Source organism: Rhinopithecus roxellana, chromosome 5 (genome assembly GCF_007565055.1).
Source record: "Rhinopithecus roxellana isolate Shanxi Qingling chromosome 5, ASM756505v1, whole genome shotgun sequence".
Taxonomy (NCBI): Eukaryota; Metazoa; Chordata; class Mammalia; order Primates; family Cercopithecidae; genus Rhinopithecus; species Rhinopithecus roxellana.
Genome location: NC_044553.1, coordinates 17,759,726 through 17,785,062, shown reverse-complemented (window position 1 = coordinate 17,785,062; position 25,337 = coordinate 17,759,726). Strand labels below are relative to the sequence as shown.

Sequence of the window (25,337 nt, the reverse complement as noted above, 5' to 3'; positions counted from 1 at the left end):
ATCAATCAAAGGAAAGTAGGAGTAGCTATATTAATATCAGATAAAGTAGACTTCACAGCAAAAAAATTTACCTGAGACAGACAGACACCCCTTATCAGCAACACTGAATTCCAGAGACCATGGGGTAAGATTTTTAAAATTATGAGTGAAAATTATTTTGAACTTTAAGTCAAAACCTAGCCAAATTGGTAGGGAGAAAATAATGACATTTTTAGACTTCAAGGACTCAGAAAATTTACTCTCTATATAACCATTCGCACATATAGCACGCACTCAAAATATCTTTTAAGAGAATGAATAATTTAATAGATGAGAAAATCTAGTAAAATAAAAAATTCACATAACAAAAAGATGTAAGAAAAAAGAAACGATGGTGACCAAAGAAATGAGTTAGATCTTATACTTAAGCTCACATAATTGTTGATGCATAATGTAAAGTTGTTAAAAATAATGTGGAGTTAAATTTTTGAATGATCCCAATTCAAGGAGGTGATGACAGAGAGGAGATGGCAGAGGAATGGAGCTATGGTAAGTTTCTTATGTTGCTCAGGTGAAAGAGTTAAGTATTGATTAGTGCTAAACACTGTAGAGAAATATAAATTCCAATAACTGTGCTTAAAGAGTAACAGAATAACAGATTTAGAATGTAAAAATTTCAACCCATTAGAATGAAAGAAAAGAGAAGAAACTACTTCTAACCAGCAAAAGGAAGGTAAAGATGGATTGGTAGACGGATGGATGGATGGATGGATGGATAAATAGATAAAAACAAAATACAATAATAGAAATAAATCCAAAGATATATGAAATCAGCACATGTATGAATATAACAAAGTCCTTCTTTAAAGAGACTCTTCAATTGTGTTAAAAATATAAATCCAGATACATGCTGCTTATAAAACCAACATTAGAAATAAAGAATATATGAGAAAAAGGATAACATAATTTAGCAAGTGTGCTACTTTTATCAATCAAAGTACAGGTGTTACATCAGCCAAGGTACAATTAAAGGCAAAAACGAGACAGAGAGGATTTTATAGTGATGAAGATTCATTATACCTTGTAATGTACCTTGTAACATAGCTATAAAATGTGTACAGCAAAAATGGAAAGCAACTGACACATCCATAATCATCACGGAAACCAGCATCCCTTCTCAGAAATAGATCAGGTAGACAAAAAGAAAGACTCCAGAACTTTTGAATGAACTTGATAGAACACACAGGTGACAGAGGCTGATGCCAAAAGGTATCAGGCAGGCAGGGTAAATGGCTAAAGCAGCCGGGTCTGTGAAGGCCACCTGGGGATGGGTGGACTGCCCTTTGAGTTAGGAGCAATCGCAGCCAACTGTTGCCATTAAGGAATGAGGGCTCAGCATAGCCAAAGCTGCTAAGCTTTCACAGAAAGCCCCAAATCCATATTTTTACATAAAATACTGTGATTTGTAAATGTTTGCTCAAGTTTTCAAAAATATACTTGTGTGAGTCAAACAAAACATGTCTGCAGGCCAAAGGCAGCTTATGGGCTACCAGTTGCAATCCCTAATCTGATACAGATTTTTTTACTCAATGAGCATAGAATAAAAATACTCTTCAAACACTGATATAGTTCGGCTGTGTCCCCACCCAAATCGCAACTAAAATTAAATCTCCCAGAATTCCCACAGGTTGTGGGAGGGACTCAGGGGGAGGTAATTGAATCATGGGGGCCAGTCTGTCCTGTGCTATTTTCGTGATAGTGAATAAGTCTCACAAGATTCTGATGGGTTTATCAGGGGTTTCTGCTTTTGCTTCCTCCTTATTTTTCTCTTGCCACCACCATATAAGAAGTGTCTTTCGCCTCCCACCATGATTCTGAGGCCTCCCCAGCCATGTGGAACTGTAAGTCCAATTAAATGTCTTTTTCTTCCTAGTCTCGGGAATGTCTTTATCAGCAGCATGCAAATGGACTAATACAGTAAATTGGTACCCATAGAGTGGGGCGTTGCTGAAAAGATACCCAAAAATGTGGAAGCAACTTTGGAACTGGGTAACAGACAGAGGCTGAAACAGTTTGGAGGGCTCAGAAGAAGACAGGAAAATGTGGGAAAGTTTGGAACCTCCTAGAGATTTGTTGAATGGCTTTGACAAAAATGCTGATAGTGATATGAACAATAAGGTCCATGGTCAGGTGGTCTCAGATGGAGATGAGGAACTCGTTGGGAACTGGAGCAAAGGTGACTCTTGTTATGTTTTAGCAAAGAGACTGGCAGCATTTTGCCCCTGCCCCAGAGATCTGTGGAACTTTGAACTTGAGAAAGATGACTTACAGTATCTGGCAGAATAAATTTCTAAGTAGCAAAGCATTTAAAAGGTGACTTGGGTGCTGTTAAAAGCATTCTGTTTTAAAAGGGAAGCAGAGCATAAAAGTTCAGAAAATTTGCAGCCTGACGACGCAGTAGAAAAGAAAAACCCATTTTCTGAGGAGAAACTCAAGCCAGCTGCAGAAATCTGCGTAAGTAACAAGAAACCTAACATTAATCCCCAAGACCACGGGAAAATGTCTCCAGGCCATGTCAGAGACCTTCACAGCAGCCCCTCCCATCAGAGGCCCAGAGGCCCAGGAGGAAAAAAGTAGTTTCATGGGCCAGGCCCAGGGTCCCTGTACTATATGCAGCCTAAGGACTTGGTGCGCTGTGTCCCAGCCACGCCAGCCGTGGCTGAAAGGAGCCAATGTAACAGCTCGGGCTGTGGCTTCAGAAGGTGGGAGCCCCAAGCTTTGGCAACTTCCACATGTGTGTTGAGCCTGCAGGTGCACAGAAGTCAAGAATTGAGGTTTGAGAACCTCCACCGAGATTTCAGAAGCTGTAGGGAAACACCTGGATGCCCAGGCAAAAGTTCGCTGCAGGGGTGAGGCCCTCATGAAGAACTTCTGCTAGGGCAGTGCAGAAGGAAACTGTGGGGTCAGAACCCCCCAAAGAGTCCCTACTGAGGTACTGCCTAGTGGAGCTGTGAGAAGAGGGCCACCATCCTCCAGACCCCAGAATGGTAGATCCACTAGCAGCTTGTACCATGTGCCTAGAAAAGCTACTATATATCCCTTGCTATTCTCGTAATAGTGAGTAAGTCTTATGAGATCTGATGGGTTTATCAGGGGTTTCTGCTTTTGCTTCTTCCTCATTTTTCTCTTGCCGCCACCATGTTAAGAAGTGGCTTTCACCTCCCGCCATGATTCTGAGGCCTCACCAGCCATGTGGAACTATAAGTGCAATTAAACCTCTTTTTGTTCCCAGTCTTGGGTATGTCTTTATCAGCAGTGTGAAAACAGACTAATGCAAACATCCACTGGCATATTTACAAAAACTGAACATGTATCAGGACACAAAGATATTCTCCATAAATCCAAAAGACAGAAATTATACAGAACATTCTCTGATCCCAGTGTAATAAAGTTAAAAATTAACAACAAAAGGAGCATCAGAAATCTGTGCAGTTGAAAAATTTTATAAATCTCTTCTAAATAACTCCTGGGTTAAAGAGAAAAATCTAAGCTGAAACGTACAATTATTTGGAAATATATAGCAATAAAAGCACTATATAATTAAACTAGTAATAGGTGATGAAAGGAGAACGTATGAATTTTTATTTATTAGAACACATAAAATCCTGAAAATAAAGAACTAAATACACATTCCATTCAAGGAGTAGAACACAACAACAAATTTAAAAGCTGAAGGAATTAATAAATAAGAAAAACCAGTCATTTATGAGGTAGGAAATAAAGGAACTCGATTTTTTTTTTTAAAAACCTAGTTCTCTGCAAAAGCCTGTTTTTTAATTTTTACTTATACTATTTTTTACAATTTTAACTTTTACTTTGGATTCAGGGGGTATATGTGAAAATTTATTACATGGGTATATTGTATGACACTGAGGTGAAGAAACCTATTTTATTAAAAATAGAAATTTTTCATCAACCAAGGGAAAAAAGAGGAGACATCACAAATAAGATTAGAAACAATTATAACTATAAAAATGGAGATATATTTTTAAATTATGAGAATGATATTAAATTTACATTATATATTTGAAAATCTTGAAAAATTGATGATTTTCTAGGAAGATTTAATTACAAAAACTTCCTCAAGAAGAAACAGAAAACCTGAATAGGTTTAGTGCTTTTGAAAGTCACCACATCCAGACTAGTTAATCAGCTCTACCAACACTTCAGAAATCAGGCACTATCCACAATATATTAACTGTTTCAGAGCACAGTAAAAGAAAATTTCCTAACTCATTCTAGGAGACTGGCATAACTCTGATAAACAAGCTAGAGAGAAACATCACAAAACAGAAACTGTAATTCTATCCATTTTATAAATAAAGATGTAAAACCACACAGAAGATACCAACAGTTGAATGCAGATGTATTAAAAAACAATATTCATGATCAAATGGAACTTATTTCAAGAATGAAAGAAAAAATTTCCAATTTAGGAATTTTTTTTTTTTTTGAGACAAAGTCTTACTCTGTCACCCAGGCTGGATTGCAGTGGCGCCATCTCAGCTCACTGCAGCCTTCATCTCCCAGGTTCAAGCGATTCTCCTGCCTCAGCCTCCTGAGTAGCTGGGATTACAGTGGCCTGCCACCATGTCTGGCTAATTTTTGTATATTTAGTAGAAATGGGGTTTCAACATTTTGGCCAGGCTGGTCTCGAGCTCCCGACATCAGGCGATCCACCCACTTTGGCCTTCCAAAGTGCTGGGATTATAGGCGTGAGCCACCGTGCCTAGCCCAGTTTAGGAAATCTATTAATGTAACTTACTACACTACACAGATTAAACAATAAAATTGAAAAAATATAATAATCTCAATAGATACTTTTAAGAATTCAACATTCATTCCTGATCAAATCTCTTAGAAATCTAGGAATATAATAAAATTTTCTCAACTTGATAAAGGGTAACTACAGGGAAGACACTGACAAATGGCATAAAACTAGAAGTATTCCTGTATTAAGTCAGAAATCAAGAAGAACCTATAACCAACACTATTCAATATTCATCAGGAACTCCTACATATTCAAATAGGCAAGCAAAGAAATGAGAGTTATTAATATTAAAGACAGAAAACCACCATTATATTTACAGAGAGCTATTACATACATCCAGAAAAGCCAAGAGAATCCAAGGGAAAACAACAGCACCCATAGAGATCAATAAGGTGACCAGAAACAAAACCCAACATACAAAAATCAATAGCTTTCCTATATCCATTTCAATAATGACAAATTAGAAATATAATTTTTTTTAAAAACCTAGATCTATATCTAATAAGAAATTTATAAAATCGATATGGAGGAAGTGATAAAACTTTAAAAAACAATGTAAAAGAAGACCTGAAGAAATAAAAACATACCATGCTCTTGGGTGGGAAGACTCATTATTGTAAAGATGTCATTCTCCCCCAATTAATCTATAATTTCCAAGCACTCCCAATCAAAATCCCAACAGGGTTTTTTTGTTTGTTTGTTTGTTTTTAATGTAACTTGACAAGCAGATTCTCAAGTTCATCTGAAAGAGAAAATGTGCAAGAATAGCAAAGTAATTTTTGAAAAGGAACCATAAGAGAAAATTTGCCCTATCAGTTTCCAAAAAACAAAAACAAAACCCCAAAACTCTCCTAAACTGTAATAATTCAAAGTGTGGTATTGTTAGGGCTTATGAAGGAACTGACTAATGAAACGTAAGGGCAGACCCAGTGTCCATATGGGGATCTAGGGTGTGATGAGGGCCACATGTGGCAATCACCAAATATTGATTTGGGGGGATCTCTCCTTCACACTGCTCACAGAAATAAATTCCATATGGATCAAAAAGCTAAACCGAAAGGCCGGGTGTAGTGGCTCACACCTGTAATCTCAGCACTTTGGGCAGCTGAGGTGGGTGGATCACCTGAGGTTAGGAGTCCGAGATCAGCCTGGCCAACATAGTGAAACACCATCTTTACATAAAAAATACAAAAAAATTAGCCAGGCATGGTGGCGGGCACCTGTAATCCCAGGTACTTGGGAGGCTGAGGCAGGAGAATCACTTGAACCCAGGAGGCGGAGGTTGCAGTGAGCAGAGATCGGGCTGCTGCACTCCAGCCTGGGTGACGGAGTGAGACTCTGTCTCAAAAAAAAAAAAAAAAAAGAAAAAAAAAAGTTAAACAGAAAAGAGAAAACCACAAAAGTTTTAAGAGAAACTACTGTCCTAAAACTGTAAGTTTTTAGAGGAAATACAGAATAGGTTTACTATCTTGGGCAAGATCCCAAACTCAAGAATCATGAAGGAAGATGAACAAATTTGACATCATAAAAACTTTACTTTGTTTTTTTTGAGACAGGGTCTCACTCTGTCACCCAGGCTGGAGTGCAATGACGCAATCATGGCTCACTGCGGTCTCGACCTCCTAGGCTTATGCAGTCCTCTCACCTCAGCCTCCCAAGTAGCTGGGACTATAGGCACGTGCCACCTTGCCCGGCTAAATGTTTCAAATTTTTTGTAGAGACAGCGTATCACACCATGTTGACCAGGTTGGTCTCAAATTTCTGGGCTCAAGAGGTCTTCCCACCTTGATCCCCAAAGTGCTGGGATTACAAGTGTTAACCACTATGCCCAGCCCATAAAAACTTTAAACAGATTTTTATTAAAAAATTATATATGAAAGGGGGGCACAAATCATCACTGTACAGCTTGACAACTTAATAAAAAATTAAAGTATCTCTAAAATGAAAGACATCAGGGACCAGTGAACACACAAGGGTACACCACTACCCCTCTCTGGAAACAATGAAGATGACACGTGCCTCTGTGGATTCCTGAGAGTGTAAAATTTCTCCCCAAGGTAGGTGCTAATGCACCTGAAGGCAACATGACTAGGGAAATTGGGGGCTGAAGGAGTGTATTCTTTTCTTTTCTTTTCTTTTCTTTTCTTTTTTTGAGACAGAGTCTCACTCTGTTGCCTAGACTGGAGTGCAATGACACAACCTTGGCTCACCAAAACCTCCACCTTACAGGTTCAAGCAATTCTCCTGCCTCAGCCTCCCAAGTATCTGGGATTATAGGTCCCCACCACCACACCCAGCTAATTTTTGTATTTTTAGTGGAGACAGGGGTTCACCATGTTGGCAGGCTGGTCTGGAACTCCTGACCTCAGGTGATCTGCCCACCTCCACCTCTCAAAGTGCTGGGATTACAGGCATGAGCCACCATGCCTGGCTATTTCTTAATATAATTTGGACAGTTCCTCTGTTTCTTTCATTTGATTTAATTATTTTTATGTGACAACATTTATAAGGAATACACAGTTTTACAAAGAAAACTGGTTAAACTATGTCTACAGGTTTTTTGACACCTTACTATTCAAAAGGTGCAACCAAATTTCTCTCCCCTTGGGTGTATGCTAAACTTAGTGATCCATTTCTAATACACAGAGAATGGCTGAAGAGATGCTGCGTGACTTCTGAGATGAGGTCATAAAAGACACTGCTGATCTGGTTTTGTTTTTTCTCCTGAATCACTCGTTATGAGGGAAGCTAGTTACCACGTTATGGGGACACTCAAGCAACCCTCTGGAAAGGTACACATGGTGGGGAATCAGGGACTCCAGCCAACAGCCCCGTAAGTAACTGATCTTGGAAGTGAATCCTCCAGACTCAGTCAAGTCTTCAGACTACAATCACAGCCAACAGCTTGACTGGTACTTCATGAGTGACCCTGAACCAGAAACATTCAGCAAAGCCACTATCTGTGCTGGAAAACAAGTGTTTGTTGTTTTAAGCAGCTACATTTTTAGAATGACTGCCATGCAGCGATAGATAACTAATATACAATCTAATTGATAAAGAACTATAAACCACAAGTTTTAAGTTCAACAATGACAGAGTTGCATATATCAGACTAACTCTTCTTATTAAAGATAACAATTATAAACTCTGAACAAAACAGTTACTTAGAAAAAATTAACTTTTTAAGAGCACTGAAGAAGAACCAGAAAAAGGCAGAGGGTAGGCAGGGGATTCAATTCTTGACAAACCATACTGGGTATGATCCAAGTTGACATGACTTTTCCTCTTGAGAGAAATTTCCATTTCTTTTGGTGCAGAGAGGCTAGAACTCAAATACTAAAGCACAGTAAAGTGTTATCTTATTCTCCAGAGGAGTCAGGGGATAGAGTTTGGGACTGTCAGGGCAGCCGGAAATCGAGAGGAGGAATCTCAGAAAGGAGAGAACTACAGAAGAGAACATATAAACTCCTCACAATCACTTGGCTGAACCCTGAACTATACATGGGCCACCCTCTAAGAAGTCCAGTAGGAAAACAACAGCTGAGAGGCTGGATGAGCTGAGCAGATATTTCAGCTGCTGCCCACTACAGGGCAGTCCATTTGGAGTTTGAGACTTGCTAAGTTAGAGGTCTGGGTTTAAACATTTCAGGCTTTCCATTGAAATACCAAAAGGGTCATAGTCTAGGAGTACAGACTATATCCTGGGGCTAAAGGATTTTCCCTAAGGCTATGAGCAAATCAGAAAGATAACCATTAAAAGAAAGAATAATCAGGTCTCCACAAGCTCACATTTAACCAACTGCTAGAATGAAACTTAATGGTATTCAAAGACAACAGAATTCAGAGTCTCTACGATGTAACAGTATCTACCACACAATAAAAAATTACTAGACATATGCAAAGAAAGAGAAATATATGACCCACTGTAAAGAGAAAACTCAGTCATTATAAACATACTCCTAAAATGACCTAGATACTGGAATTAAGTGCAAAAGACTTTAAAGTATTTCTTATAAACATGTTAAAGAGTCTAAAATAAAAGATAGATATAATGAGGGAAGAGACGGAGACACAGGAGGGATTTGGAAACAGTAAAAAAAAAAGAGTCAAATGGAAATCATAAGACAGAAAAGTAAATATCTGAATTTTTTTTTTTTTTTGAGATGGAGTCTTGCTCTGTCACCCAGGCTAGAACGCAGTGGTATGATCTCAGCTCAATGCAACCTCCACCTCCCAGGTTTAAACCAATTCTCCTGCCTCAGCCTCCCGAGTAGCTGGGATTACAGGCGCATGCCACCATACCTGACTGACTGATTTCTGTATTTTCAGTAGAAATGGGGTTTCATCATGTTGACCAGGCTGGTCTCGAACTCCTGACCTCAGGTGATCCACCCACCTCAGCCACCCAAAATGCTGAGATTACAGGTGTGAGCCACCATGCCCAGCCCTGAAAACTTTTTTTAAAGACCAGACTGAACACAACAAAAAAAGGAAGGATTAGTTAACTTGAAGTTCAATAAAAATCATCCCATTTGAAGCAGAGAAAAAAGGGTTAAAAAAAATGAACAGTACCTCAGTAAACTGTGAGGTGTATTAAGCAATCTAACAACTATAACTGTGCCCACAGAGAGTAGAAAGAAAATAGAACTAAAAATTTTGAAGAAATATTGACATTTTTCCCCCAAGTTTTCTTTAAAAAGAATAACCCACTAAGAAGCACAGAAAACTCAAGCTGGAATTAATATGAAGAAAACTACACAAAAGAATGTTAGAGCCACAGGCAAAGCACAGATATTTAAAAAAATAAAACTATGAAAGCAGCTATAGGGACGGGCCATGGTGGCTCATGCCTGTAATCCCAGCACTTTGGGAGGCTGAGGTGGGAGGATCACTTGAGGCCAGGAGTTTGAGACCAGCCTGGGCAACATAGCAGTATCTCATCCTACAAGGAAAAAAGTTGTTTTTTGTTTTGTTTTGTTTTGATTAGCTGGGAAGGGTTGTGTTCACCTGTAGTCCCAGATACTTGGGAGGCTCATTTGGAAGGATCACTTGAGGCCAGGAGTTTAAGGCTGCAGTGAGCTATGATTGTGCCACTGCAATCCAACCTGGGTGACATAGGAACAAATCATATTACTTAAAAGGGAACAACAATAAGGATGACAATTAACAATTGACTCATCATCCAAAACAATGGATAACAGAAGACAATAGAATAACATCTTTAGAGTGTTGAAAGACAAAAAAAAGTTAGAAGGTTATGTTCAGCATAATTTCTTTTAAGAAAAATGAAGAGAAGCCACTTTCAGATAAAATTTGAGAGAATTTTTCACCAGCATACCTGAACCTCAACAAATACCAAAAGAGATGAGAGATAACCTCAATAAATACCAAAGAGCCTGGAGACAGGCTGAAGATAAATGGAAAGATGGAAATCTGAAGCTAGAAAAAGGAAGACCAGTGGAATGGTACACATGTAGGTAAGTGTATTTCTTTTCATAAGCAGTTTGCAGTCAACCACGTGTTTAAAACAAGAATAACAGAAATGCACTGTGGGTTTATAATATGGGAAGTAAAATATATAAAAACAACAGCACAAACAATGACAGTGAGTGTGGATGGAAACAACCTTAGATTCATACATTAAATAGAAAGTACACTATTAATTCCAGATAGCCTGGGATGAGTTAGGATGTGTGTAACAGGGATATTTTTAAATTAATGCATTGAATATGGTTGAGCACATGCTGCATGTGTAATATTGGGTATGCCATTGACAGAGAAGAAAGAGATGATGGCCACAGTTCTGGGCCTCTAGGAGCTCAGCATGTCTTTGGAGGGAACCAACAAGGAAGATGGCACAGGACCACGTACTGAAGTTTAAAGGGGCAGATGGGAGCCCAGGAGCGGCAGAGCAGGCATTCTGTGAGGGCAGAGCATGAGGGTATGGCTTGAGCCTGACATGAGAGGACTTGACTACCTGTGAGAGTGCTGAGGAGACAATTAGGTCTGTGGCATGGGGCTGGGGTCAGCATGCCACATAAAGATTGAGGACATGAGGTGGAGCTCACACCTCTCTGCAAGGTAGGTGTGGGGTTGAGGCTGGCCTTGACCCAAGGATCTGGTGATAGCCACTGGCTCCAAAGCTGTTGCAAACAGCTTTAGCCCCTCCACATAGGCAGCCACCCCGCTTCCTCCTGGTTCTCCCTCAGAGCCCACCTCTGGGTGGGGTGCCCTAACACAGCCTCCCTCTCTGAGTGTGCTGGCACACAACAGGGAATTTCTCTGGGATGTCCCTGGAGCTGACCATAGAGCTCTTCCTTTTCATGTCTTTAATTTTGGTTGTCACTCAAGAGACTATAATGCATATCCTAACTTATCCCAGTCTATCTGGAATTAATAGTATACTACTTTCTGTATAATGTATAAATCTAAGAGAGTGTTTCCCCTCACCATCACTGTTACCATTTCTGCTGTTGTATATATATAACTTCCTACATTATAAACCCACAGTGCATTGCTATTATTGTTGTTTTAAACACATGCCAAATTCTATCCCTACATTCTCCAAATCTGGAGGGAGCACCTTTACTTGTAGGACTTGGGGAACGTAGGGAAAGAGTTTGGCAATGAGTGTAGAACTATCTAATGATAACGCTGTATTTACTGTGCACCTTATCTGGGAGGATCTTTATGCATGTTACTTCCACTGACTCCACCCCACAATCCATGACATAAGTGTTACCTACCTGTGTGATCCCAGGGAGTGCTCTAAACCAGTGCTTCTCAAATTGTCACTTGGAGACAAATCCCCTGCGATCTTGTTATAATGCAGACCCTGACTCAGTAGGCCTGGGGTGGGGATTCTGCATTTCCAACGGCTCCCAGAGGATGCCATGCTCAAAGTCTAGGGACTTGGGGGAGCAAGGCTCAAGCAACCCTAAAGGTGGGGTCCACCCCTCACTCAAAGAGACACAAATGGTTTTTATTCTCCCACTGAGAGTCTCAGCAAGAGGGAAGGAGGAGTTCAGTTACCCCCTGCGGACTTAGCCCAAGCTGATGGTTTCACACATGGTATCTGACTTCATCCTCATAACAAACCTGGGGAGGCAGCTGCCTCATGGTCATTTCACCCCACAGGTAAAGAAACCTTGGCTCAGAGAGGTTATGTAAGTTGTCCAAGGACACACAGTCAGTGAATGGTGGGAATGGAACTGGCACCCAGGTTGGCCCGATTCTACAGCTCCTGGAGAGACATCTCAGGGCTCTGCACCCATCATCAAAGGCTCCAGGGAGAACTTATATATCTCAGTGTGCAAGAACTATCCACAAAGCAGTAAGGCCACTTGACAGTCTCCTGATTTGTTCGCAGAACACGCCCTTGGGGGTTAATTCTGTTATAAAATGAAAATTCAAGCCACTTTCAAGATTTCCATGGGAAAAGACAGGCAGAGAGTCCTAAACGAAGTAAAAGCTAAGGACCCTCTTTTCGAAACACAAGAAATTCCCCCAAGGACTAGTGATCCAGGGAACCTTGGCCCAACCTCCCTGCCTGGTATTGCTCATAAGTGCAGCCAAAGGGGCTGCAGCCACCCTCACCAAGGCTCAGTGGCAGGAACGGCAGTGCCCCGGGAAGGTGGCTTCCCACTGCAGCCACCTGAGTGAGCAGGAGCACCTTCGAACTGAGAGGCAGACAGGTCTCCTGGGTGAAGCCGCAGTCCCTGGAGGCTCTCTGGCACTCCTCTCTGCTGCCCCCACTTGCTCAGTTCCCGGGTCACTGACATGCACCTAGAGGGGCCTTCAGAGCACTTGGTGACTGAGCTGTCACACTGCTGGGCTCCCATGGGCAGCAGAAAGACATTCAACACTTTACTCCAAAGCCTCATCCTAGCAAGGGCAGCTTGATTGACCAGTGTGAGAAGCTAAATAGCAAGGCCAGATGCACGCAGGGTCAGGGGCAGCTGCTGCTCTGTAAAGGGACCAAGAAGAGCTGACTCCCTGGTGAATGAGATGGGGGAGAGTTGGATCCAGGGAGCACTTCACAGAACAGAGCAGGCATGAACTGCCGTAAGGCACAGGTGGACGGAGCCAAGTGGAGAGGCAGGGGGAAGCGGGGATGGGAATGGTTCAAGCCCAGGCATAAATCGGGAAGACCAGATGTGTCTAAGGGACACTATGACAAATGTCCTCTAAGGCCAGGGCAGGGGCAGGAGAAGTGGTCCAGCAAGCTTGAGTGGGAGTCGGAACCCAGGGAAGGCTCTGGTCCCAGGTAAAAGCTGTGACTCTGTCTGGGAAGTGACAGGGAGCCACTGAAGGCTATTGGCAGCGGGGAATCAATGCAGCCTTCTAGGAGTCAGCGGCCAGGCCAGCAGGACCAGAGGAGAGAGAGTACCCTTCCGATGGGAACTGCAATGGCTTTTCAGGCAAAACAGTAAGTAGTTCCTCTGTTTTGAGGCCCCAGTCCCTGTGGGCCAGTTGCCTGGGCCATGATACAGATGGCACTGCTGCTTCTGGCCCAGGGGCCTGCTGACATGGCCAAGGCCAAAGGACAGGAGGCTGCTGAGACCAGCGGACAGGGAGCTCTCCAGCTGCCCCCGCCCCAGGCCCCTTAGCTCGCAGGCTGCTGCGCCCGGCCTTACCTCCTATTTTGGCATTGTATGCTATGCCCACGATGCAGTAAGAGTTGTTTGCTGAAGCAGCAACTTCTCCCGCACAACGAGTACCGTGTCTGAAACAAGGGAAAAACCAAGTGAGGACGCAGCCCAGAAAGTTTCAGCGAATTCAGTGTATGGCTCAGTTCAATGTAACAAGAGAGTCAGTTGTCCGAAGCCCAGAGATGTCATTAAAGCCCATTTCCTGCAGCCCCTCTCACCACCAACCCCACTCTGAGAGAAGGCACCAAGTCAGCCTGGGTACAGCCCTTCCTGGCATCCTGAATGTGGCAAGTGCTCATTCAAGGTAACCTCTTCCAGGATGCCTCCCCTGACCCCCATGTTGGAGGAAGGTGCCTGCCCCAGTGCCCGTGGCCCTATACCTTCCTCCTCCCAGCACGTGTAGTTGGCACATGGCCACTGCTGTGTAGGGTGGGTGCTGCGCCACCTCGGCCCCATGTCTCCTGTGGTTGGCAGCATGGACACCTGCTGCCCGGCAGGATGAAAGAACGGACTGGTGCTGATGTCACCTGCCTCATCCCCTATGCGCCTATAACACCATGCTCACCCTGAGGCAGCCCTTCCTGTGCTTCTAAGGCCATTTAAGCTGGAGCTGAGGAAGAATGCTCTAAATTAAACACTCAGCAGCTGGGGGACTATGAAGAAATGACCAGAAAAACAAATTGCTTTCCTCAGTAATGACCCCATTCTCTGATGTGCCACATCGGGTCAATTCCTTCAGCGGGGGCCAAAATAGGAGCAACTTGAAATAGCACATCTTTGAGAAGAGTCCACAGAGGATGGAAATCATTGATTCAAATTTAAAGCCGCCTTTAAAAATCGCCCCAGGCAGCAGCCCTTTGGAAGAGAGTCATCTGTCCTTCCCTGGAAGCTACACAGCTTCAAGGCCAGGGCTATTTCCGGGGTCACAGAGCTCGATGGATGGCTCAGGATGGGACTGAATCCTACCCTTCAAGGGTCACTGCATGGTATGTGGATCATTCCTCCTTTGCCCCAGGCGTCCTCACTGGCAACAGGAAGGGCACCTTGGGACGTGCATGAGACTGGGGCGCTGCAGGCTCCCGGGAGCTCTGCAGCCTGCTGTGTGGAACTCCAGTGGCCTGTGCATCCGTTTGTGAATCTCAGAATCAAAGCAACCACAAACTAAAAGACTATAATCGGGGACGCCCCCTCAGCAAGCATCTTGTCAACAATGGGGAGGAAGAAGGCTTTTATTATTTTCCTCTAAATATTTTTGGAGGAATGATAAGAGCTCAGGGTATGGGGCATGCTGACGGAGAAAGGAAAGAGACAGCAAATGAACTCCCAGGACCAAGCCCAGGGCAGCCATTTATACTGCAAAGTCACCTGGGCTCTGTCACCCCACTGCCTCCACTTGCAAAGTGACAGTGACACAAAAACACCCGCCATTTCTGGAGAATCTGCTGGGTGCGTTCTTCACGCATCATCTCACTGACCCCTCCTGTGACCCTGTGATGTAGGGGACGTCATTGACCTGGACAAGCCTCTAAGACACCAAGACATGAATTTTCAACCAGCTCACCCAGCATGTACGCAGCCAGTAAGTGGGAGAGCTGGGATCTGAACCTGGGTCTATCCAGCATCACTCATGCCCCTTCTACCTCATTCCTAAGGTCACAGTCACAAAAGCTCAGGCATGTGACCTATGTGCTCAAATAGACCAAACTGCTGTCTTCACACACCAGGTCATGGAGACTGTTAGACTTAAGGGCTTCTCTTTTAAAATATTCCAAGAAAGTTGGACACATTTCTAGCCGCCCGCCAATGGTGATACCTCAGAGGAACAGGCTAACTCCACAGAAGCTGGCCATGTCTGAAGGGCTGTGCCTGGCATGGGCTGTGACTCCTGGATAAGCCTGCCTAGCGCCCAGGCAGGGAAGATACACCGGCAGTCACCGCCTCTCCAGCTCCCTCACACACACATTCAATAGCGATGCTGCAGGGAGGGGAAGAGAAGCCGGGGAGAGGAGGCAAGGTGGTGACATACTTATTTTCATTGCTGGCATCATATCGTGGAGATGGGTCATAATCATTGCCGTTGACATCATAGCTGGCGTAGGAATCCTAAGAAATGGAATCTTGGTGAGTGAGGAGAAATGGCGCGGCATATGACAGCTCTGTTTAAATGGATTTTATGTTCTATTGGCAAACAGAGAAACCACATGTGGGATTCCTCTTACTATAGCTATAATCTCCTATATGTTTTTATCGTGGTAAAATATACGTGAGAGGAAATATACCACCTTAACCATTCTCGAGTGTATGGTTCGGTGGCATTAAGTGCATTCACAGTGTTGTGCGACCATCACTGCCACCCATCTCCAGAACTCTCTCCAACCTGCAAAACCCCATATCCACTAAAAACTAACTCACCATTCCTCTCTCCCAGGCCCTGGCAAACCCCATTCCACCTTTTTTGTCTAAGATTTTGGCTACTCTGAGTCACTCATGTCAGCGGAATCATGCAGTATTTGTCCTTTTGTGACTGGCTTATTTCACTTTGCATAACGTCCAAGGTTTATCCATGTTGCCATGTGTGTCAGAATTTCCTTAACTTTATATTTTCAATAGGTACGCTTTTGTTTATATAACTGTAATAATAGTATTCACATAATTTACATCCTCCTTTTAAAATATATGATGAAAGCTTTCCAGTGTTGTTGACATAGTCTGCAAAATTCATTTCTAAGGGCTGCATAATGATCTGTCAGATGGATACAATATGGTTTACTTAATCACTGGTAGGCACCCAGGTCCCTTAGAGGATTTCAAGCATTTATCATATTTACTATATGCCAAGCTTGCTTCCTTACATTTAACTAATTTAGTCCTTACAATAACTCCATGAGAGACCAGTTCTCTTATGAACCCATTATACAGATGGTGACACTGAGGCACAGAGAAGTAACTTGTTCAAGATCTCAGAGCTAATCATTTGCAGACCCAGGATAGGAACCCAGGTACTCTGGGCCTAGAGACCATGTTTTCACGCTGTTACCCTGTCACTGTTCGTGTTGCTACTATCTGTACGCTGATGATCCCCCTCCATGCATTTCTTAGTTCTTTAGGCTCCATTCCTAAAAGTATATGTGACTCTGCAAGCATGTGGATGAATCCCTCTGCAAAACCCTTGCCCCTGACAGTAGCAAGTAGTAGAATATTCATTTTCCTAATTCTCTCCAGCATAGTTTTCTTTACTGCCTAACTTAATGGGAGTTGGAGGAGAATGGGACCTTACTGTTTTTAAACTTGCATTTACTTAATGACTAGCACAGTTGAGTATATTTGCATGTCAGTTCTGAGGATTGACTTACATAATTTGGGGCCAGGTCAGGGTGATTCCTCTCTATGCCATCATCGAGGATGGTGACCACCACATTTTTTCCTGTGTAGCCCCTCTTCCACGCTGCCTGGACATTCATTTCTGACCGGCAGCGACTGTTCTTGTCGCCACAATGCTGTAAGCACAGAAGACACAAAGTCCCCCCACCATGGACATTCCAGATGCAGAACTGACACTCGGTGCACATCCCACAGGAAGATGCTTAGGCTTGCAAGTAAATAAGGAGGGAACATCTATCCCTGCTTATATAGCAGAGATGCTCTTTCCCATCAGGTCGAGACTCATGCAGAGCGCTCCCTTGCTTTTTCTGCACCTTCAATCTATCACTTTCCCAGGGCATCGCCTCCCAACAGGAGCTCTGTCCAGGGGCTTGGCTTTGCCATTTAGTCATACAGCCTGCATCAAATTGCTTCCCTTCTCAAAGAGCCCCCACCCCAGGCTGTGTGCATAGTTTCAGAAAAAATCCACACGAAAGCTGGTGCTGCACAGCCTTGACATAGGGGCTTTACACCCTCAAGGTGAAGTGTGTCTGTCTGGAGATGTTTGAATTTAGCTTCATTGGGGGGAAATTAACCCATTTCAGAGACCTGGCAGGGCAAGTGTCCTGGGGCAGAGAGAGGTCCTATCCTACTTACCAGGTACCACATGTTGGACCAAATGGGGTCGTTGAAGTAAAGGGCCTGTGGGTCACTTCGCACCTGTCTCTTCACCCTTCGTTTCACTTCCTGTTGCTGGAGCCATTTCACCTACCAGAAGAAATGCAATTACTGTTTATATTAGAAATGATTTCTTGATTTCATGTAGCCTCTTTGCAGGTGCTACAGGCTTCCTTGTGCATGAATATCTGTGTCATAGATATTTTAGATGGCAAGTTCCTGGGGACATTTTCACTTCAAAGTGACTACATTTGAAAGATGAGAACTTGTTTGTATATACAGAGGAAGAAATAACACCACTCTGATAGATTTTGAAGTCGCTATACTAAAAGAAAGAAAGTGCTCACACCTGTAATCCCAGCACTTTGGGAAGTCGAGGCAGGAAGATCGCCTGAAAGACTAGCCTGGGCAACGTGGTGAAACCCCACCTCTACAAAAAAAATATATAGCTGGGCATGGTGGCACATGCCTGTAGTCCCAGCTACTCAGGAGGCTGAGTTGCTTGAGCCTGGGAAGTCAAGGCTCCAGTGAGCCATGACTGTGCCACTGCACTCCAGTCTGGGCAACACAGCAAGACCCCGTCAAAAAAAAAAAAAAAAAAGAGAGAAGAAGGAAGGAAGGGAGGGAGGGAAGGAAGGAAGCCAGTCTTGTGAAGTTGCCAATAAATTATTTGGTGACCCTTGTCCTGAAGAAAAAGGAAATACATACATGGGAAAGCAATGAATGAAGAAAGTGTTTGGTTAATCGGCATTGGAATTTGCTTTACAGCAAGGACATAAGTAAATATGATAAGCCATATATTGAAAAATTTGGCAGCCACCAGCAACATGGTACCAAAACATGCACAAAGAAAAATCTAGAAAGGAATACAGCAAAATAGTAGTAGCATCAATTCCTGGGTAGTGACATTATTGCTAATTTAAAATTTTACAATTACTTTCAGGATGTCATAAATTGTCTTTCAATTAGCATGATTTGTTTTCATGATCAAGGAAAAAAGTTCACAAGGCTGTATCACTGATATTTAAGACCAAGGATCAAGGCACCAGGCCACCTGCAATAAAGCCCAGCCCCGTGCTCACAGGCTGTGTGACTTAGAGCTGGCAGTGGACATCCATGGCCTGAGGGCGGTGTCCACCCCCACAGTGGGGACAGTCATGGGTTGCCACAGGGTTAATATACGAACACACAGAAAGCCCTTAGACCAGTGCCTGGAGCACACCTGCTCTTATCATCCTGTGTACACATTCTTTTCAAGTTAGAAAAGCTTTTTCATTTTAAAAGGCTCTTGGGGTAAAGACTTCATGGGCCCTGAGTGGGAATGTTTCCTTTGGTCTTACCATGGCAGCTCCACCTGATTGTATAATGCTCAAAGCTGGGGTTCAGCCTGGCTCTGGGGCCTGAGATGGGCGGGATAAGGATGGGCAGCAGGGCTGTGCTCTTGAGGAGTCTGCACTACATTCAGGGGATCCCACCTATCAAGAGTATGATGTGAGTTCCAAACAGAGCAGGCTGCACGGAGGAGGCAGCTAGAGGAAGGTGAGGATACAAGAGGAGGGGGAGGGGCCCCAAGGTGACCCAAGGCTGGTGACCAGGGTGTGCTGGAAGCTGGAACAGAGCTACCTAAGGCTGAACAGGCAGGGAGTAAAGGTACCCAAGGGCAAAGGGATAAGATTTCCCTTCCTCCTCCCTGAGCCTCGGCCTCTCCACATCATCCTGACCCAGGAGAGCTGAGCACCTGCATACATAGCTCACATTTAGGACTGGGGATGATCTCCAAGGCATCCTTGGTGTACCAGGACAAAATGCCGGAAGAGAGGCATCCCAGCCTGTCCCATCCCGATGTAATTTGTCTATAAAACACCAGCAGACCAGACGCCTTAGAAACACTGCAAAGGGCTCAAAATCAATTTCACGTCAGACACTTAAAAAATCCTCAGCACCAAGTCCTGGATAATTTATAATGGCCGCTGATAGATACTTCCACAGAAAATAAAACTATAAAATGAGATATTTTGTTCCTAATACCTGCTGATGGCATTTTGCAATGTCCCCATATATTACTGCCTGAACTAGAAAGCTTTTACCTGGTCTAAGATGCAGCAAACAATATTTCATAATCTGTTAAGCACCCTATTATAAAATACAGTGGTATGTAGATCCTGCGCAGCCCAAAGCTCCCAGGGATGTTCTGCCCCTCCTGCCAGGCTGAGCCCTGCTTGTGCTAAGGGGCCCCGAACTCACTTTCTGTTCTAACAACATCCAGCCCCTTCCAACTGTTGTGCCCACCAGACCACACTTCCAGTCAGAGGAGGAGGCACACTCTGCCCTTCCAAGCCCAAGTGGATGACGCCTCACTAATCAGCTGGGAGATGTGGGAAAGCATAGAGCCAGAAGTCATAAGAGTGTTCCTCGGCAGGAAGGAAGAGCCTGAGCAACCCGGCCCCTGGCCCTTGCTGGGCTCTGGGAAAAACCCCACATCACTGGCATACAGTTCTGAGGGAGGCTGTGATAGCCTGGGGCCTGCAGCACAGTTTGGGGCTCTCTCTCTGGTGTGGTCACAGGGGCAGCCCTCTCTCTGCTAACAGACCTTCTCATTGTAAGTCTCCAATGGCAAGTGAGGTGCTGTCAGGCCAACGGAACTGAACGCTGTACAACAGATGATTGACCAGGCACGGGGGCTTCTCTGTGGAGATGAGGTGCAGGCAGACAGTGCAGTCGCAGAGGCTGATTCGCCCAGCAGTCACTCTGTCCCTTCCTCTGGGTTCCAGTCACTCCCTTCCTTCTCACTCAGCTCCAGGACAGCACAAGGGGATCCCGGATCCCACTTCCTACCCATCACAAAGAGAAAGTCATTTTCCAGGTTCACCTTCCCCAATGTCTCTGGATAGCAGGCATCCTGGGGTCACTTATTCTGTGGGTCACTCAACAAAAACGCACTGAGTCTTCCTGTTTCTCTGGCGCTAGGTTCTGGGAAGATCAGCATGAATATACCTGGTTCCCAGCCAGGACCAAAGTGCCTCTCCCTCCCCTCCCCAGCTGGGATGCAAAGCTCTGCCTTCAATGCCCCCTCGGGGTGAAACCAGGAGCCACCTGGACACTCTGTGGAGGTCAGAGGTGTGTCACCAGCCCCAAAACAAGTGACTAAAACTCCAGCTCTCCCATCGAACGGAAGCAACCCTCACAGCTTGCAGTGCGCGGAGATTGCACCATTGCACTCCAGCCTGGGCGACAGAGTGAGACTGTCTCAAAAAAAAAAAAAAGAAGAAGAAAAAGAAAATGTGATTAGGTCTTAATGACTGCTGGATGACATCTGTTGACTTTTTTTGTGGAAGATCAACTATAGGTGATTTGGGGCAAAGGCAAGGTTTGCCAAATGCCACTTCTAGCCCAAACACAAACCATCTTTCTCTGCAAATCTGTAGAAAGTGTCAGGATTTCTTCAAAGTCATATTTTGAAGATAGAACTTCACTGTGATCTTTTTCCTTTTCTCTATTTCCCAAATGTACGTCTCCTGCTAAACATGCAGCATACTTATAGTTCTAACCGTGAAGAAGGCTTCAGCATCTTCTCAAGACAAGTGCACAGCAACTCTTTCTTTTGTAGTGTGTGCTTCCTCCAGCTTTCTTCTTGAGAAGTCAAGTTAAAATGAGGCATCCGTTGACTGTCCCTCTGTTGATAAGGTGAGGTAAAATCTAAGGATGTTCCTAAAGGGTAACACAACAAGCAGAGACCCAGGAGGGGGCCCTGCTCACGTTCCAGTAAACGGCCTGCCATGTCACAGGCTGTCCGTGCCACTGAGTTGTGATCCTTGTCCAAGTGTCCTTTCAGCAAGCAGCCATGGGCAGACTTCGCCATGTCTTCTTCCCTGTGGGCCACAGGTGGGCCAGAAGCTTGCTGACACATCAGTCCCAGGTGTGACAAGCAACAGGGGTGGGTGTTTTGAAACTTTCACTCATGAGCCAGTGTCACCAAAGAGAGCATGAAATCCCTCCCACTTGCACTTCCACCCAAAGCCACCACGTCCTGCCCTAACTTCAAGCCCTTGCCTATTTGTGGGGGGCCCTGCTGTGGCTCAGGAAGGCCCCTAGAAGTTCTTGGGAGCTGGAGAGTCCTAAAAGGAGAGGGGCTTCACAGTCTTTGCTCTGAGATGGAGTGAAGGCCACAAAGGGCATACACAGAGACCCTCCCCCAGGGGTCCAGGGGTCCCACACAGCATCAAGGGAGTCAAGCTGCTGAGGTTCCTTGAAGTACACACCAGCAGGGCTGGGGACACCAGGTTCACACAGGTTCTGCACAGTTGTAGCCAAAGCAAGGGAGACAGCTCAGCCCGCTCTTTCTTTTCTCTTTTCTCCCTGGTTTCATCAAAGTGAAGGCTACTTTATTCTGTAACTGTGAGCAAGCCAGCCCTAACTGTATACCAGGGCACATCAAGGGAGGGAGTCAGAGGCCAGACCTTGCACCCAGGAGTCACCAAGCTCTAAAGGCTCCTCCAGGAGAGATCAATCAGAGCACCATAGAAAATAAACCTGTTATTCTCTCTGTGTGGGAGGCGGGCACCCTGCCTGGGCCTCTGCCTCCAAGCTGTAAAGCCGTGGCTGGGACCAGTCCCTCTCTGAGAGCTTGTGCACTCAATAGTCTATGGCGCTTAGATCTCGATTCCTATCAACCTTGACTGCTCTGAGCACTTTGCTGGGCCAACATCCAACCAGCTAAAGAGCTAAATGAGAAGGCTGAGAGGTGAATTTAAAGAAAGAAAAATCCCACTCCTTGACAAGTGCCTGTCACTGCATAACGTGAAATGTGGCCCTTCTCTCACTGACAGGCAATGATTAATGCACCACGCCGGAGTCTTCTTGCCCTGGATCCCACAGTCCCTCAAGGAGTGGAAGGATAGGCTCAAGTCCCAGAAACCCTAGAACTGTTGACAAAATGGTGCCAGCATGAGCATGATTTCTTTTTTCTTCCGGAGAGCGAGAGGCCCCACAACTTTCATCAGCTTTTCAAAGGGGCCTGTGATCCCCCGAAATGGCTAAAAACCACTGAACCAAGCTAGACAGAGGTAGAAAGCAGATCAAAGTTTTCCCTGAGTGAGGGACCGGTACTACGGCTGTCATCTTCCAGCAGGGCAAGGGGACCATCACCACAAGTGAGATGATTAAATGGTTTCATGAGAGCCCATCACAGTGAGGTGCCCAGGCCCACCTGTGGCGCTGCACTGGCTCACCTTGGGGTGGGGCTGGGGGAAACACCAGGCTGCCATGGCAACCACACAGCAGGAACCCAGTGAGTAAGCCTGGGCTGTAGAGGAGGGGGAGGAGGAACCCAAAAATAAAAGACATTCTAACTCAGCCTAGAAAGCCACCCCTACCACCACCTCCCATGTCATCCAGGCAGCTGCAAGCCCAGCTCCCTCCCCACTTCCTCACCTGCAGCCATAACTGTAACAGTGTAGAGACCATTTCTTGAATTCGTTCCATCAAAGTTGAACTACAGGTGCCAGAAGACCCCTGCTTAACGGTCATGAGAGAGGGAAGTCTTCACTCTGCCGGTGATGGAAATGGGACGGTGTGTGTGAAAGCTCTTTGGGAAAGTGAAGCTATTCATTTGTAAGTTAGTTCTGATTTTGCTGAAAGGGGACAGAAGGTGCCCCTCCCCCTACTGCCCGCCACCCACCTCCACTCACTGACAACAGAAGAGGCAGCCAGAGTCCGGCTTCACCTATTGTTAGGGGCTGACCTGTGAACCCCTAAATTCTTATGTTGAAATCTTAACCCCAGATAGCTCACAATGTGACTCTAATGGGAGATAAGGGCCTTAAAGAGGTAATTACGTTAATATGAGGTCATGATGGGGGTGCTAATCCAATCTGACCAGTGTCCCATGAGAAGAGGAGATTAGGACAGAGTCACTCGCAGAGAGGGACAACCATTTGAGGATGCAGCAAGAATTCAGCCATCTGCAAGAGACCTCAGAAGACACCAACCCTGCCAACACCGTAATCTCAGTCTTCCCACCTTCCTAATTGCGAGACAATACATTTCTGTGGTTGAAGCCCCCACATCCTATGGGACTTTGTTACAACTGCCCCAGCTGACTAACAACCTATGAAGTCCGACGCTGCTCAACATATCTGATACCCAGTCACTGTCCGTACCTCTGTTATTTTAGCTCCAGCAAAACAGGATACAGCTTTGTCGATTCAAACTATATTTAGGATTTTTCTATAATTTAGCCAAGGTGGGTCAGAATTTACTTCTAAAGTATTTACATAGAAAGAAGTTGCTTACGTTATACATATCTTGCTTATGTGAACCAAATCTGTGGAACTTGAGATATGCTTCAGTAAGCATTGTCTACTGTTCTCTGGGTAGCTGCTGGACTTGTAAGGGAGTTAAAAACAAATGGTATGTGGCCTTGGCCCTTGATAACTTCCTGTTGCATTGGCAAGAGATGGGCTTGCATGCTTTGAACTCCAAGTTCCTCTCTCCCGATGCATCCGCAGAGCACGGTCAGTTTGCCTTCCCATCGCCTCTCCTCTGGTTCTGGAATACTGAACGCCCTCCCAAGCCTGATAATCCAGGTCCCCCAGGAACCACCTGCAGCTCCCCTGCCGACTCTGTCTCTGTCCCTGACAGATCCCAAACAAACTGAACTAGTCATCGTTCCCAACAAACACTGCTGTGTGCTCCTACTCCAGGGCCAGATCTAGAATACAAACATACTTCTGCTAGAAGAGCAGGCCAAGTCTGCAGCCTCTGAGCAGGCTTCCTGGTGGCAGGGCTACTGGAGCCCAGAGGGGAAGGTAAGGAAGACAGCAACAACAGGGGAAGGTGGGGAGCCATCTGTGCAAAAGCTCTGCAGAGGGAAAAAGAGTGAAAGTCATCCAAGGAGGACTTTAAAGGCCAGTGGTGTCTGGGACTCAGGGGGCCACCGGAGACCAGAACAAGCAGGGTTTGGGAGGTGTAGATACAGCTTTGTGGCACCATCAGGCATGTATTTCAGAGGATCCCTCAGGAGCATGGGAGGTGACTGGCTGGGGCAAGGATGCCCATATGAGGCCAGCAAGGGGGGCAGTGCAGTGGTGCAGGCAAGAGATGACAGGAGCTGGGCCTAGGGCAGGAGACACAGGACATGGCAGGGCCGGGTTGTACAGGAGGTGGAGCAAGTGTAGCGGGGAAGGAGAGGTTACCGGCACTGCAGTGAAATGTGGATGAGTGCTTCCCTCTGAGACAGACTTGGGTCAGAGACAGTGAGCTGGGTTTGGGACATGTTGACTTTGAATTGTCTTTGAGACATCTAAGTGGAAGGGCAGAGCATTCAGGTGAAAGAATAAAATGGTGTGGGGTCTTTTAAGGTATATTTACACATTCAAACTTTCTACCAATTCCTAGTAGCCATACCACTAGAACCAGCTCGGTGGTACTTAAAATGTGAACAGCCAGCTTCTCACTGTCATTTGATCACCCTCATGGGGGAGCAGTCCACTGTCCCCATGTGGACAAATCCACTGGGCCCTGGGCAGCTGCCTGGCCCTGCCCTCAGTCCATTACACAGTTCATCAACCCCTGAGACCAATGTGGTCACTTACTGTCTCTGTGCTCTTGTCAGGAAATTTCTGTTTGTTTGCACTTTGAATTGCTCTAGCACACAAAACTGTTAGATAAAATTCCATCTGTGGTTAATGGAAAGATCTACTTCAACATTGCATCACTGCTGGAAAGAAACCTGAGCTTTGATTAAACTCTGGGGGCAAAGTCCCATCCTACAAAACAGAATGCCTTCTCTGGTCCTTGCAATCATTTTGCAACTTCTAAACTTTAAAGCACTGAAATGA

The 25,337-nt window shown here is 45.0% G+C and overlaps 1 protein-coding gene across 3 annotated transcripts in view; it reads right to left on the bottom strand.

The window, feature by feature from the left end:
• Window positions 1-25,337, bottom strand: part of PCSK6 (proprotein convertase subtilisin/kexin type 6) — a 188,852-nt gene that overhangs the window by 112,114 nt on the left and 51,401 nt on the right. For all 3 annotated transcript variants that reach the window (XM_030930124.1, XM_030930125.1, XM_030930123.1), the window contains exons 3-6: window positions 17,479-17,589; window positions 16,815-16,958; window positions 15,488-15,564; window positions 13,447-13,535 (exon numbers count right to left, since the gene is read on the bottom strand). In XM_030930124.1, the coding sequence (XP_030785984.1) occupies window positions 13,447-13,535; window positions 15,488-15,564; window positions 16,815-16,958; window positions 17,479-17,589 (421 nt within the window). The remainder of the gene's footprint in view (window positions 1-13,446; window positions 13,536-15,487; window positions 15,565-16,814; window positions 16,959-17,478; window positions 17,590-25,337) is intronic.